The following is a 14564-nucleotide window of genomic DNA, read 5'->3' as shown; positions in this document are numbered from 1 at the left end:
TATTGCGGAAAACATACACAATACATAAGCTCCTCTACGTTGATCATCAATATAGCAGCGTCAATAACAATAAAACATCAAGAGCATTCACACATTAACATAGTATGTATCCCGGGGAAAGCATCTCGCTAAAAACCCCAAATATCTGTATATTAATGATTGAGTCATGTAACATTACACAGCATAATACTTCTCACAAGTATCTCCACCTCTGTTACACACAATACAGCTCAGATCTGATCTCCAAATCTCTTCCACTGCTTGCCTGCCTCCACTGCTCAAGAACTGATGAGAATGGCTCACCAAACTCGTTTTTCACCTGCAAAATAGTCACTCACTCTTTGTTGGACGTGAGCACAAGCTATAATGTGGGCAAATACGTGAGCAAACTCATTGGCATACTCAATCCCTTGATTGTGCAAGATCTGGTGCACAACTATAGTCACAACTGATAGCAATCTGATTCTCTACCACCTGTCCCTGTTGAACTGAACATGCACTGACATGCAACTGAGTTAACTGATGTATTCATTAGTTGTATTATGAGTTAATAACTTGTGAATTAATTAATAACTAATTCACCCAACTCATCTCTAGTCTATTTGCCAGTTAGACTAAATACAACCAGTTTAACAAAGCTAAACTGAACACAACTCCATCAACTCCACAATCAACTCCACCAAACTCAATTGATTGAGTTCTAACTGAAGTCATGCATGCAACAAGTCAACTGACTCATAAGAAAAGCGTATTTCCTTCTGACAGCTGCATGTGCCACCTCTGTAGCTCAAACTGAAGTGCTCCAAGAGAATAAGATTAAGTTTATAGTCCAAATATTATTGTGAGATAATAATATTTGACTTTTCTATTTTTGACAGCCAGTCTAAAAATAGACTTTGATCACTCACACTGTGATCACTCACACTTTCATCAAAAATAGAAGTCCATCTATTTTTTCCCAACTTGATCAATCATCCATAAACAGCAACCTGCAATCCATAGACATGATCCATATGTCTAAAAATAGACATAGTCTAAAAATAGACTTGCGCCAAAAATAGCCTGCGGGCCCACTTAGTGAAGGCGACTCTTTTCACTAAGCTCCATCATCTTGTTGCAATCTCAACACCAGAAATGCACATGAGTTTGATCTCTATGGGACGGCTGGATGATGAAGGCTATTCCACGAGCTTTGGAAAAGGAGGCTGGAAAATTAGCGAAGGAGCATTGGTCGTGGCCGGAGGACCCAAGACAGGAACATTATATACATTGAAGGAAATTATAGGGAAATCAAAATTGGTTGTTGTCACAAAAGAAGGAAATTCAGCAGATCTGTGGCATAAGCGCTTGGGTCACATGAGCGAGAAGGGATTAAAAATCCTTGTTTGTAAAAATTTATTGCCAAGTTTGAAATCCTACAATCTTGATCTTTGTGAGCATTGTATTTATGGTAGACAAAGAAGGGTTTCATTCTTTAGAGGTGGCCATGAAAGAAGAAAAATGTGTTAGAATTGATACACTCATATGTGTTTGGGCATGTTAACATCAAGTCATTAGGAGGAGAATCATATTTTGTAACATTTATAGATGATGCATCTAGGAAGGTTTGGGCCTACTCTATGAAAATTAAAAGTGAAGTGTTTGGAATATTTCAAAAATTCCATGTTTTGTAAAAAGAGAGACTAACTAATCTCTCAAGTGCTTGAGAACAAATAATGGTGGAGAATATTGCTCAAATGCATTCAACGAATATTGTAACAAGTTTGGCATAAAGCATGAGAAGACTATGCTTGGTACTCCTCAACAAAATGGTGTCGCAGAAAGGATGAATCGCATAATTGTGGAAAAGGTGAGATGTTGTCCAATTCTGGTTTGGAGAAGAATTTTTGGGTAGAAGCAGTCATGACTATTTGCTACCTTATAAATAGATCTCATATGACAACCTTTGATGGTGGTATCCCTGAAGAAGTTTGGACTGGTAAGAAGTTGAATTATTCTCATTTGAAAATCTTTGGATGTGAAGCATTTGTACATATTCCTAAAGAAAATAGAATTAAGTTAGATGATAACTCTATGAAATGCATTTTTCTGGGATATGCGGATGAAGAATTTGGTTATCGTCTATGGGATCCAGTCAAACATAAAATTATTAGAAGCAGGGATGTTATATTTAATGAGTCAGAAATGTTTAAGAGGATTGTAGGTGAGCTAGAGGTCAAGAAAGTTATTGACAGGTTTGAAGAGCAGCATGAATACATCCCATCAATCCAAGAAAATGAACAGAAAATTCAGGAGCAGGAAGGACAGCAAGTGGAAAATGATGAACACCAAGAAGAAGGAACCTTGTAGGAACCTTTATAGGATATTCAACCTAATAATGCACCATCACAGTTGGTTCGTAGATATTCTAGGCCTCATAAGCCTTCACAAAGGTATCCTCCTTCAAACTATATCTTATTAATTGATGAAGGTGAGCCTAATTGTTTTCAAGAAGCTTGTAAAGTTGAGCATAGTAAAGAATGGAAGAAGAAATGAACTCTTTGCTGGAAAATAAAACTTGGGAGTTGGTAAAGCTCCCAAAGGGTATAAAGGCTCTACAAAACAAATGGGTTTACAGAATTAATCATGAAGGTGATGAAAAGAAGGAGAGGTATAAAGCAAGTTTGGTGGTGAAGGATTTGCCCAAAAAGGAAGGTATTGACTTCACTGAAATTTTCTCACCTGTTGTTAAGATGTCATCCATTAGAATCATTCTTGGTCTTGTTGCAGCTTTAGAATTAGAATGTGAACAGTTAGATGTAAAAATTGCTTTCCTTCATGGTGAATTGGAGGAAGAAATTTATATGGAGCAGCGAGAAGGATTCATAAAAAAAAAAAGCAAAGAAGACCTTGTTTGAAGGTTGAAGAAGAGTCTCTATGGGTTGAAAGAGGCACCTCAACAATGGTACAATAAATTTGATTCATTCATGTTGGAACATGTTTTTCATATGTTGGAAGTTGACCATTGTGTCTATATCAAGATGTATGATCAAGGAACGTATATCATATTATTGTTATATGTGGATGACATGTTGATTATTGGGAATGATAAGAATATGATCAATAGGTTGAAGAAGGATTTGGGCAGCAAGTTTGCAATGAAGGATTTTGGTCTAGCACAGTAGATATTGGGCATGAGGATCATGTGTGACAGGAAAAACAAAAGGTAGTGGTTGTCACAAGAAAGATATATCAAAAAGGTGCTTGACAGGTTTAATATGAAGGATGCCAAGCCAGTTTGTAAACCCCTTGTAGCCCACTTCAAACTGAGTATTGAATTATGTCCTAATGATGACAAGGAGAAGGAAGAGATGAGCAGGATTCCCTATGCCTCAGCAGTTGGAATCTTGATGTATGTGATGGTATGTATATGACCAGACATTGCATATTCAGTGGGAGTAGTGATCAGGTTCCTTACCAATCCAGGCAAACAACATTGGCAAGCAGTAAAATGGTTTTTGAGGTATCTCAAGGGTACTAGTCATTATTGTTTATGTTTTGGTCATTATGAGACTGTGCTTCAAGGATTTACATATGCAGATATGGTTGGAGATATGGACAGTAGAAAGTCCACTACAGGTTATTTGTATACATTTGCAGGAGCAGCAGTGTCTTGGGTGTCAAGGAATAGTAGCTCTCTCTATAAAAGAGGCAAAGTACATAGCTGCAACAGAGACTTGTAAAGAGATGTTGTGGATGCAACGATCTGTAGGAGAGATAGGAATAAAGCAGGACAAGTATGTGTTATATTGTGATAGTCAGAGTGCCATTCACTTGGCTAAAAACCCAACATTTCACTCAAAAACCAAGCACATTGACTTAAGGTACCAAGGTTAATTTTAGGGGCGAATAATCGCCCAAAGGCGAAATTTAAGGCTTTTTATATTTTAATGGGGCGAATTTTTAATTAAAATAATATTTTTTTTTTTTATATAATTAGCCCATATTTTATTTAAAAATTAATTTATTTTTTTATTTTAGCCCAGGGCGGATAAACTAACCGAATTGTATTTGATCAAAATAGCCCCATTTTGATATTTGTGGAATCGTATTTGATCAAAATCGCCCCCATTTTGATTTACAGTTTGGATTTTCTGGTTTGGGAGTGGTTTGTGAGGGTCGATTTGGTCCCGGGAGTGGTTTGTGAGGGTTGATTTGGTCATGGGATGTTAGATTTATTTTGAAATGGAGGGCGGCTCCCTGTTTTGACGGATTCAGCCCGCTGTTTTGGTGTATATGGCTCCCTGGGTTCTTGTATAAAAATGGTTTTGAAATAGGTTTTTTCATCCTAGTTCACAAATCTAGCAGCAGCAGTTTCGGTGGGATATTCTTACATTTTCAGATTTCAATCCGCTTATTCTTCTCTGGTTTCGGTATCCATTGTTTCTTGGATTTGAATGGCTCATGCCACTGCAGCAGCAACAACAACAGTCGGTACTTTTGTTGGCTGAGCGCGAGAAATTAGGCCCCTTTATTCTCATGTTCGTGTAAAAGGTATATTAACTCTGCTGATATTCAAGCATGGGATAAGTAGCCGTGATCTGCACCATTTTTGCAGTAACTTTCTGGTCATTGTTGTTTTATCTGTTGCTTATATCACGCCTATTTCGTTAAATGTCCGTTTCTTTTTCCTTTGGTGTTCCCTTTCATTCTGTTAGCTTTCTTATAGCTGTAGATTGTGCTCATTTTTGTGCAATCCAGATGTGTTCTTGGGTGTTTAATGTCAAAATACGCTGTCATTTTTATTTTCAGGGTTATTTTATCAGATGATAGGTTAATTTCAAATTTCAATTCGCTGAATATGTTGTGCTTCTTTGGCACAGTACGTCATATTGTTTCTTGCGGTGATAAGGGCCAGAGCAGTTGGTGCCGGCAATGATTGTTGGAACCTTCAACATAGGAAATCGCAAACATATGCATCGAGTGGCCTTGTCACATAATTTTGGTGTATCATATTGTGATCTCCAGTTAATATGCAATGATATTTCTGTCCCTAATAATCTCTGATGGAAGAAATTCTACAGCGTACTATACTACTATTGTGGTTCTTGTGTTGATAAATCTCCTTTGCCCATTGAAATAACTACTTCAGCTAATTCTTGGTAACGATGGTCACACAATGCCCTATGAATAGTAGAATTTCCTTAAGAATCTGCAGTCCAATGAAAGAAAGTCCATCCATGTGCATATCGAAAGTTAATCCCAGTACCATCATCGATTGCACACTCAATTTGTTCCCACTGCTCTTCGCTTGCTGCTTTCAAACACAAAATAATAGAATTTCCTTAAGAATCTGCAGTCCAATGAAAGAAAGTCCATCCATGTGCATATCGAAAGTTAATCCCAGTACCATCATCGATTGCACACTCAATTTGTTCCCACTGCTCTTCGCTTGCTGCTTTCAAACACAAAATAATATCTTTGACTATAACATCTTCATACTATGTATGATCAAAATTTGAACTTGGTTTTATTCCAGAGTGAAGCATGTGAGCAGATTGAGCATGCAACAAAATTTCCTCGTAGCCTTGCTTGGCATCCATAGACTCTAGAAGCGTTTCCATTCCCAATATTAGATTTCTCCTTATTATCCACAAAATTACCCTTACAGAATCAATTAAGACAATGTCATCTTTGTTGTTCGGGTCAGATTCACTAGAAGTATTTGAATATGGAAATTTTCCCATCTTTACAGAAGTATCTATATCCCACAATAATGCACAAGTCTCATCAAACCCTGAGGCATCAATGTTATCCAAGGAAAAATCCATAGCTTCTTTTATCTGATTTCTTTCCAGGGTGAAGGCTTTCAATGTGTCTTCAAATCCGCCTTTTTGTTTGTCAATTGAGGAGCGCTCTAGATCAACCCACCCACTCTTTCCAGCAGTATAAGTTGCACTACAACCTTTCTCCTTTTCTAGACTTCTCATGCCTTCCTGTTGGGATAAAAGTGGTGGTATCCATTGTCCACTTTCAGTTACCATGGTGAAAAGCCTTGTCTACGGTGTTTGAAGTAGTTTTTCTTGAGAAAATGAATAGGTCGGAAAAATGTAGTATGTATGCTCCTTTAATCTAAGGTCAACTAAGAAATTCATCAATTGAAGGTCACGTCCCCTTCCCATTATTTCTTGCTTATAAGCACAACTACAATCAACCACACACATTGCCATGGTGTCGATCATGTTCATTTGATGCTCATCGTCTTGGAAAGGAAGTGTAACCAATTCACCCTAGCTAAACTCTTGCATTTCATCCTCGGCTGCCTTACCATCTGCTTTGGTCATGAAAACAATGAAACTGATGTTCCATTGCCTTATTCGTTCTTCTTCCATTCTCGGCTGCCTCATTCTATTAATGGCATTAGGACTAGGCCAATCTAATGTCAGTGAAAGACAATTCTCATCCACCTGGCGCACTAGACTTTTTATATAAGGATTAGTTGTCTGAAGATCTTCATTATCAAGTATACTAATTGGCCTTCTACTTGAATTAATCTCATTGGCTAGTTCATCGAACCAACTTACCAGTTGTGAGACTACCTCAAAACTCAGATTTGCAAAATCCAGCTCTATGTCTGAAGATTCTTTTTGCACGATTGTTAACTTTGGATGTGAAATGACCAGGCTATGTTCCCTTGGAGTAGTATCTATAAGCACAGAATAGCTGGTGGAAATGAGTTCAACCATGGACTTGGAAGGACCTCCATTATCCCAAGGCAATTTTCTACTCCGACAACAACAGATAATTGTGGTATTTTCTCAAACAAATGTGTAGCCTACTTTTGCAGGAGTCTTTCAATTCTCTCTTGCCTCATTAAGAATACAACAATGTCACCAAAATCCTCCCTTATAAAATTATGGAAGACAGTTACCAATGTTGTGTTAATATAATCTGGTTCTACGTTGTAAATATGTAGAATTTATACAACATATCGTTGTTCATTAGCCATGAAGTTTGCCAAAACATTCAGTGCATCTTCATCTGGAGCTATAAGAAGTTATCCTTTTGTTCTATTCTCAAGTGACTGCTTGTTATTGGAAAGCTTAATCCCATGACAATGTTCTTTGAAAACCATATGTGTGAACATGGATTCAGAATCCACATATTGGTTTTGTTCTTCAGAAATGCATGTACCTGCAATAGACCTCAATTTAGCCTCTGCAACATTTTTGAGCATGACCATGGCAATTCCCACCTCGTTTATTGTTTTCTTATCATTTGGAAAATTGAAGGAAACTGTTTGAGAACCTTTGACATCCCCTGCATTATATATCAGTTGGATCCCACAAAAAGGAGCAGCAACCAAATTTACCATATTCCATTCCATATAAATACCCCCAGAATTTGTCAGAGCCTGAGGATGATTTTCCTAAATTTGAAGGTAGTTCTGGTAACAAGCAATTTCTTTGTCCACTTTCCCCATAAATTTTCAATGCATCACCCAGGTTATTCTATACCTCCAAAAAGATGGAGTCCAGGATGATAGAATATTTCTAGAGTGGTAATGCCAACTCTTGTTCATAAAAAGCGTTGGATAAATACCCGAAGGCAAATAGATAGTCAATACACAATTGGATTGTTGGTTGGTAGCGCAAAATTACATCTTGAAGCTCTCTCATAGCCTTTAATACATTTCCTTGGCTCAATTGAACATCCAAATATAGGCTTCAACCTGATTGCCCCCTTATAATAAACAAGGGCCTTCTGTAAACCCCCTGCTTCCATTAATAGCCCAGCCAAGCACAAATACTCCAGTCCAAATGATGATGATGCTACGGGTCCCTCAAAAAGTATAAAAACTTCATTCACTAGGCAACGCAATTATTGCATAGTTCTAACTGGGGTAACTTTACCCTTAAATTCCTTTTCTGGCAGTGGCCCTTTCTGCATTGACAATTCTTACTTAGACAATATGTTCATTGAATTCTCCATAGGCATGAAAATAGATAATTTCTGCAAACTTCATTCTTACCTCTGAAATCCTGTTTATGGTTAGAATAAGCACCAGATTTTCAATATGGCTTCTTCCATTTGCCCAATCTATAATCAGTTTTGAATCCCCCATATCTTAGAGACCATCAATTCCTTTTTAAGTTGCACATTTCAGAAGTAACCATAAAGTGTAAAACTCAGCTCTATTATTAGTCCTCTGGTCTGTTGCATACTTGAAAGAAACATAACGTTTTTCTATTAAATACAAAATGCTACTAGTTTCACATTTCCTTGGAGTTCCTTGATAGGCACTGTAAAAAAAAACCAGCCTTATTTTTGTTGATCTGTGGAACCTTAAGAATTCTTGGACGTTTGACTTTTTCAGGTTTTCATGACCCTCCATAGGCATATCTAATTTGATGGCATACCTGAGTTGAAGGATTATCTATATCTTGGAATATCATGTGATAAAAGAAATTCTTGTATGTAGTGATTTGACCTTCGAAGTAATATATGCAACATATCTCAAATAAAAATTCATTTGTTGTCATTGGTGGCTTGCCAAACCTATTGCTCTAAGTCCAAGGGTTGACTTAGTTTATTATCTATATTTTAGAGAGAATGTAAGCATCCTCATCAATTCTGCCATATTGCATATTCCTGCCCCTATTAGATATGCCATGCAAATATGTGTGGACTTCAGTTTGAGTGCCAATAGACTACTGCGATATGAGGTGATTAAAATGAGAATGAGAACCTACGCCTATATACCCTAGGCAAGTGCCCCGAGTTTGGGAAAACCCGAGTTGTTGGCTACAGTATTAGGGTGATCCAAACCTATTACTCTAAGACCAAGGGTTGACTTAGTTTATTATCTATATTTTAGAGAGAATGTAAGCATATTCATCAATTCTGCCATATTGCATATTCATGCCCCTATTAAATATGTCATGCAAATCTGTGTGGACTTCAGTTTGTGTGCCAATAGACTTCTGTAATATGAGATTATTTAAAATGAGAATGAGGGTCTACTTATATATCTCATAAGTATTTCTCGTATTCAGTGTTGTAAGTAGTAGGATCTTCAAAACGCTAAATGAGCTTTGTGTACAGGCTCAGGGAAACAAAAGCGATCCTTTTCAATTTCGAAAGCTTGCTTTTCTTCCTCAATCTTAGTCACATGCTTGATTTCTGATTCATGAAGTGGAACATCAAACAAAGGGCCATCGAAACTAGCTCTGTTATCATGTACTGAATTCTGTCAATCATGCATATCACTAATGGGAATCCCATTTCTTAGGCAGAGACCTGAGTCGTTGGCTATAGTATTAGGGTGATCCAAACCTATTGCTCTGAGTCCAAGGGTTGACTTAGTTTATTATCTATATTTTAGAGAGAATGTAAGCATCTTCATCAATTCTGCCATATTGCATATTCTTGCCCCTATTGATGAGGCAAGAATATGCAATATGGCCAGGGTTATACAGCCGCTGCTAGCAATTCTTATGGTGGAATATACAATACGGGTGACAGTCATAACAGGAATGATAATCATGGTCGAGGTTACACAGCCTCTGCTAGCAATTCTTATCGTGGAACCTACAATAAAGGTGAAAGATACAATGCCAATGAGAATTATGGTCAGGGTTATACAGCCTCTGCTAGCAATTCTTATGGTGGAACTTATATGGGCAGTAAGAATAATGAGCAGGGTTATCCCATGTCTGCTTCCAATAGTTATGGTGAAAGATGCTATGGCAATCAGAATCATCATAGCTATGATAGTTCACACCAACAAATTCAGTCTTCTGTCTCTATTGATGGGTACCATGGCTACCAAGGACGAATGGGCATTCACCAGCAAAATGGTAGAACAAATTCCTACTTAGATCAGGATAGCATGATGCCATTTGGCAATAGGAGTCAGCACGCAGTGAGAAATTCTCAATCCTATGTTCTTCCAAGATATGGAGGTTACCAGCAGTAATATCCAGCCTATAAACACCAAATGCTGCGTCCATCTGAGGGTGCAGGACAAGAAATTCATCAGAGACAAACTTACTCAAATTCCGAACACACTGTTCAATAAATATTCAGTTTTAATGCAGAAAAGTAATGATGACCGATAATGACAGGCCAAGGCTTTTGGGCCCAGGTCATCTGTAGCAGGTCTTTAGAGGATTGTGTATTTAGAATTTGGTAGCTTGTCTGTAAAACGTTGAAAATCCCGTGTTCTAAGTTTTTACAATTCTGTGTTCTGTTAGCAACAGTGTCTTTGTTGAATTTCGATTTCTGTCATTAACATTCAGAGTCTAAGGATTGCAATTTCAATTTTATTCTAATATAAATTATTTTATTCTAATTATATTATGGTTTTGTTCCAGTTGCGCTTTTATAAAGTTGTTAAATCATAAAATTATAAATGATTATTCAAGATGTACAATAAGTTTTGAGTTGCCGTAAATGCCGTGCAACTTTGTGCACTAGGATTTTCGTTACTGAACAAGTCGCGGTATTACTGCTGTCATTGGTTCGCAGAGAATTATGCGTTGGAAGGAAAATAAAATAGATTGTAAGGGAAGAAAACCCAAAATTGAAGTTATGAGAAATTAATTTTTTTATTAAATCGAGTACAAACAAGGGAGTGAGGATTAAGCAAAATAAGTGGAGGATTAGATAGGCAAATCCTTCATTAGCAATTTGCGAAAATAGTTGCATCTAAAGTTTGATAATATGAATACCAAACGTGCCAAAAACAAAAAAGAGAAGAATTATTATAGTTTTGGTTTTGGAATATGCAGGCAGGGTAACAATATAGAATCCAAGCACCACACAAGTGACTGTTGGTGATGAACAATCCATTATAGCCTCACCCCTCCCCTAAAATTTTTCCTTGGACCGGTGAGCAAGATAGATCATCCTGTAGTTATTATTTTTTGTTTCATTAGTTTAAGGTTGTGGATTAAATTGTTCAAATCCTAAATGCATTCATTAGTTTGCATGAGATCAAAAATCCATCTCTTCAAAATCATTTACAATGATGCTTGTCATAAAAAGGTATGAGATGCATGAGTAATTTTTGTTATGTTTAGAAAGTTAACCCAATTTTCCCTTAACAATACTCAAAACTCATTATGGTCATTAGGGCTACTATTTTATGCAAACTAAACTTCAAAGACACTTGCACTTGCAAAAGTATATAAATATCTAGTGGTGGACTTTCTCATGTCAATATTTCCAGCCATTTATGCATCTCTATAACCTTCAAGCGCAACATTTTTATTATCAAAAGATAAAACATAATTACTAGTACATTTGAAATACCTTAAAATTCACTTTACTACTTGCCAATGTTCTTTGTCTGGATTTGCAAGGAATCTACTCACTACTCGAATTGAATGTGCACTATTTGGTTGGCTGCATACCATGGCGTACATCAAGTTGCCAACAACTGAAATGCAAGGGATTTTACTCATTTCCTCATACTTATAATCAGAAGGTTAGCCACTACATTTTGTTATTTCTATCATATGATCTATATGCCCAATATTTGTTGCATTGGATTTGTTACCCAGTGTTAAAACGACCAGATAACAACCCTATGATGACCCATAAATAGATTTACATCAAAGCTTTCCACCTCTACTTTGGTCAGTGCACTCACATTTGGCATGTCTTGGAGGAAGGTTGATAATCTATTGCAAGGTACACTATCCATTTTATAATCATCTGATTTCATTTAATGTTTTGGGGAATACTAATATATTTCACAAGCCAAGCTGGATAATTGGTTTCTCTTGATTGTAACCTTGTTCATATGTTTCACTGGGGAAATTTCAATTTCTCCTTTAATGCAATTTCTCCTTTAATTGCATTGATGTGCCATAGAGCAATGCAATGCATCTGGATACTTGAAGTCTTGGAATTGCAGAGCAGCATTTGCTTGATTCCTTGGTAGCTGTTTGAAGATCCTAACCAAACTGATGTTTCTTTCAGAATTGTGGTTCTTTGTCATAGTAGTATAGTACGCTGTTCCTGAGATTACCTTTGGTTCTGTTATGAGATCTGTAGAGAATTGTTGAGCAAGGGGGAGGATAGCTTCATCTTAAAGCATCCCTCTACCCAACGTTAAGCTTGATGGGAAGAATTATCCTATCTTCAAGTGAAGGGTGCTAAACATATAATTGAAGAATTGATTGTTAAGACTTGTGGAGGGTAAGAAGACAAATTGCACTGTTGCTAAAGAATTAGTAAAGCTATAAGACAAATTGCACTGTTATATAGAGTGTCTATACAACAGTCTATATATTACAACTAAGTACAATGTGGAGAATAGGAAATGGAGAGAAAGTGAGAATAGGTGAAGATCCCTAGGTGAGGTTTAAAAGGCTCCAGGAGATTAATGAAGAAACTATTGAGACCCTGCATAACAATGGCACACAATCAAGCTGATATTGTGGATCCAAATTTGACCACCATGCAGAAACAGCACTAGATATCAGCAAGGTCAACAGGTTTGGAAGGATATTCGTTTGACAATCGAGTTGGCTATGTTAACAACTTAACATATTGCATTGTTGCAACTAAGTACAATCAAAATTAGAGATAAGGAGGATGAATTAAATTGGTCTAACAACCTTGATTCAGTCCGCTACACAGCAAAGCTTGGTTACAAAGCAGTGCTCACAGAGAAAACACAAGGGGAGCCAGTATGCTGGTAGAGAAGCATATGGAAAATCAAAGACGAAGTCAAAACTAAGTTGTTTAGAAAAAAGATATTGAAATTTAACTGAGGATATAAACCTAGGATACCTACCACAGTCCGGGTAGAATTTGAATATTTTTCTAAATTCTTAACCAGACCATATAAGGGTTCCCCTACATATTAGCATCACTAGTTGTACTTTGTAGTCCCATTTACCTATCTGTCAGGCTTTATTTAGACTTAAATAAAATTATCTTGCCTTATCTACATTGTTTCTTAGCCTTATATCTTATGCTACAAAATTAGATAGAACTTTGTAATAAAGGCAGGACAACCTTTCAATCTGAGTCTTGACTTGCAGCATCCTACAAGTTGGTCAGGCTTAAATTTTTTTGTTGGCAGGTATTGAACGATGATACTATATCTATAAAATATATTTCTTCTGTACTAACTGTATTGCCTAGAATATTTTGGTCATTGAAGTTGTGGGTTGGCAGGCTCTAATAGCCCACTTGGAGCACAACCCCTTGAAAAATTCGGCTTTAAGAAGAATTACATGAGAAAATTGCTGTCACTTATATGTCAGTAAAAACAGGTAGGTCTTTAGACTTTTGATCATAGTTGAGAACATTCCTGAGATAACTTTCTTTGATACTCCAGACTATAAAATTTCTGAGAATGCTGCAAAATGGAAAAACTGGAACTAGACATGCTTAAACCTTCTGCACTCCTCAAAATAGTTCCGCTTACACTGTTTGATTTATAAAACAGAGAATGCCAAGCCAACTGAGCAATGGCATTCATCAACTCCTATATCTTCAGACTTGATTGTTTCTCTTGAAATCTCATCTTCCGAAGGCTAGTGATTGGTCAGAAAGAAGCCTTGACTTTCAGTAGATGAGCTTTTCTCTAAACAAACCTCTTGATGTGGAAGTAATAGTGGCTTTCCTTGACCCTGTCAAGACTTCCAAATTAAGCTTTCCATCTTATTATATTTTAACCATTTATTTTTCACATGCTAAGGGATGGAGGCTCTACCCTTTCCATACTTAGATTTCTGGTTGTTCAAATTTCTTCCTCAGGTAGCAATACCCTTTCATTTGGCTTAGCATTAGCTTTTGAGTTTTGGGCATGGTAGACATACTGTAAGCTAGCTTGGGAGGAGGGGACCAGGTCCTGAATCCGTCAACCAACTTCTGTAGGAAATTAGGAATAATTCAAATAAAGTGATGTTGTTTCAATGTTATACAAATGAATTATTATATTTTATGTCTTAAAATTTAATAGTTTCCCATTATCATTGTTAAATAATTTTTGTGAAATTCCATTTTGCCTCAAAATTCAATTTCTGATATATGTTCTTTCAATGTTGACTCAACAATTATTTTGCAAAGTATAATTCTATTTTCTATGAACAAGTGAATTTATATGAAGCATATCTCAACGCTTGAAAACTGTTGATGCAGGTTTGCAGATCGATTGGAAATTTTACTTGTGGAATATTTAGTGAGATGTCAAAAGATAATCATGGGAAGAAACCATCAAGGCAAACAGATGTATTATCATACTTTCAAAAGGCTCCATCCAAAAATACACATCCTCTTCATGATTCAAGCTCCTTTGAACAATCTGTTACTGAGAAAGAGGTTAACTCTTGTGGAAATGCATTTGATATCCATACGATGGATGAAGAAATAGGTTCCTCAAGTGGTCAGGGTGAGATAAATGCAGTTTCAACAGAAATTGGTGATGAAAATGTTAAAGATTTTTCCTTGGAAAGTGACACAATCCATTCGCGGAAAAGGAAAAGAGGCCAGTGGGCCATAGGAAGACAATTCCAAGAAAATTGGGTCTCAAGTTTTCCATTTATTGAAGAAATACCTCCTAC

General features: G+C 36.7%; 1 protein-coding gene across 1 annotated transcript in view; it reads left to right on the top strand.

Moving 5' to 3' along the window:
- The window catches only part of LOC149191251 (uncharacterized), a 100160-nt gene extending 90202 nt beyond the window's left edge, over positions 1 to 9958 (top strand). Inside the window, exon 2 of the mRNA XM_089406200.1 lies at positions 9582 to 9958. Within this exon, the coding sequence (XP_089262326.1) occupies positions 9582 to 9958 (377 nt within the window). The remainder of the gene's footprint in view (positions 1 to 9581) is intronic.
- Positions 9959 to 14564: the final 4606 nt, after the last annotated feature.

Source organism: Pinus tabuliformis, chromosome 2_2 (genome assembly GCF_031772625.1).
Source record: "Pinus tabuliformis cultivar Carrire ecotype Pingquan chromosome 2_2, CPIR1, whole genome shotgun sequence".
NCBI classification, from domain to species: Eukaryota; Viridiplantae; Streptophyta; class Pinopsida; order Pinales; family Pinaceae; genus Pinus; species Pinus tabuliformis.
Note: the sequence above shows the minus strand (reverse complement) of the source record. Positions and strands in the feature narration are given on the sequence as shown.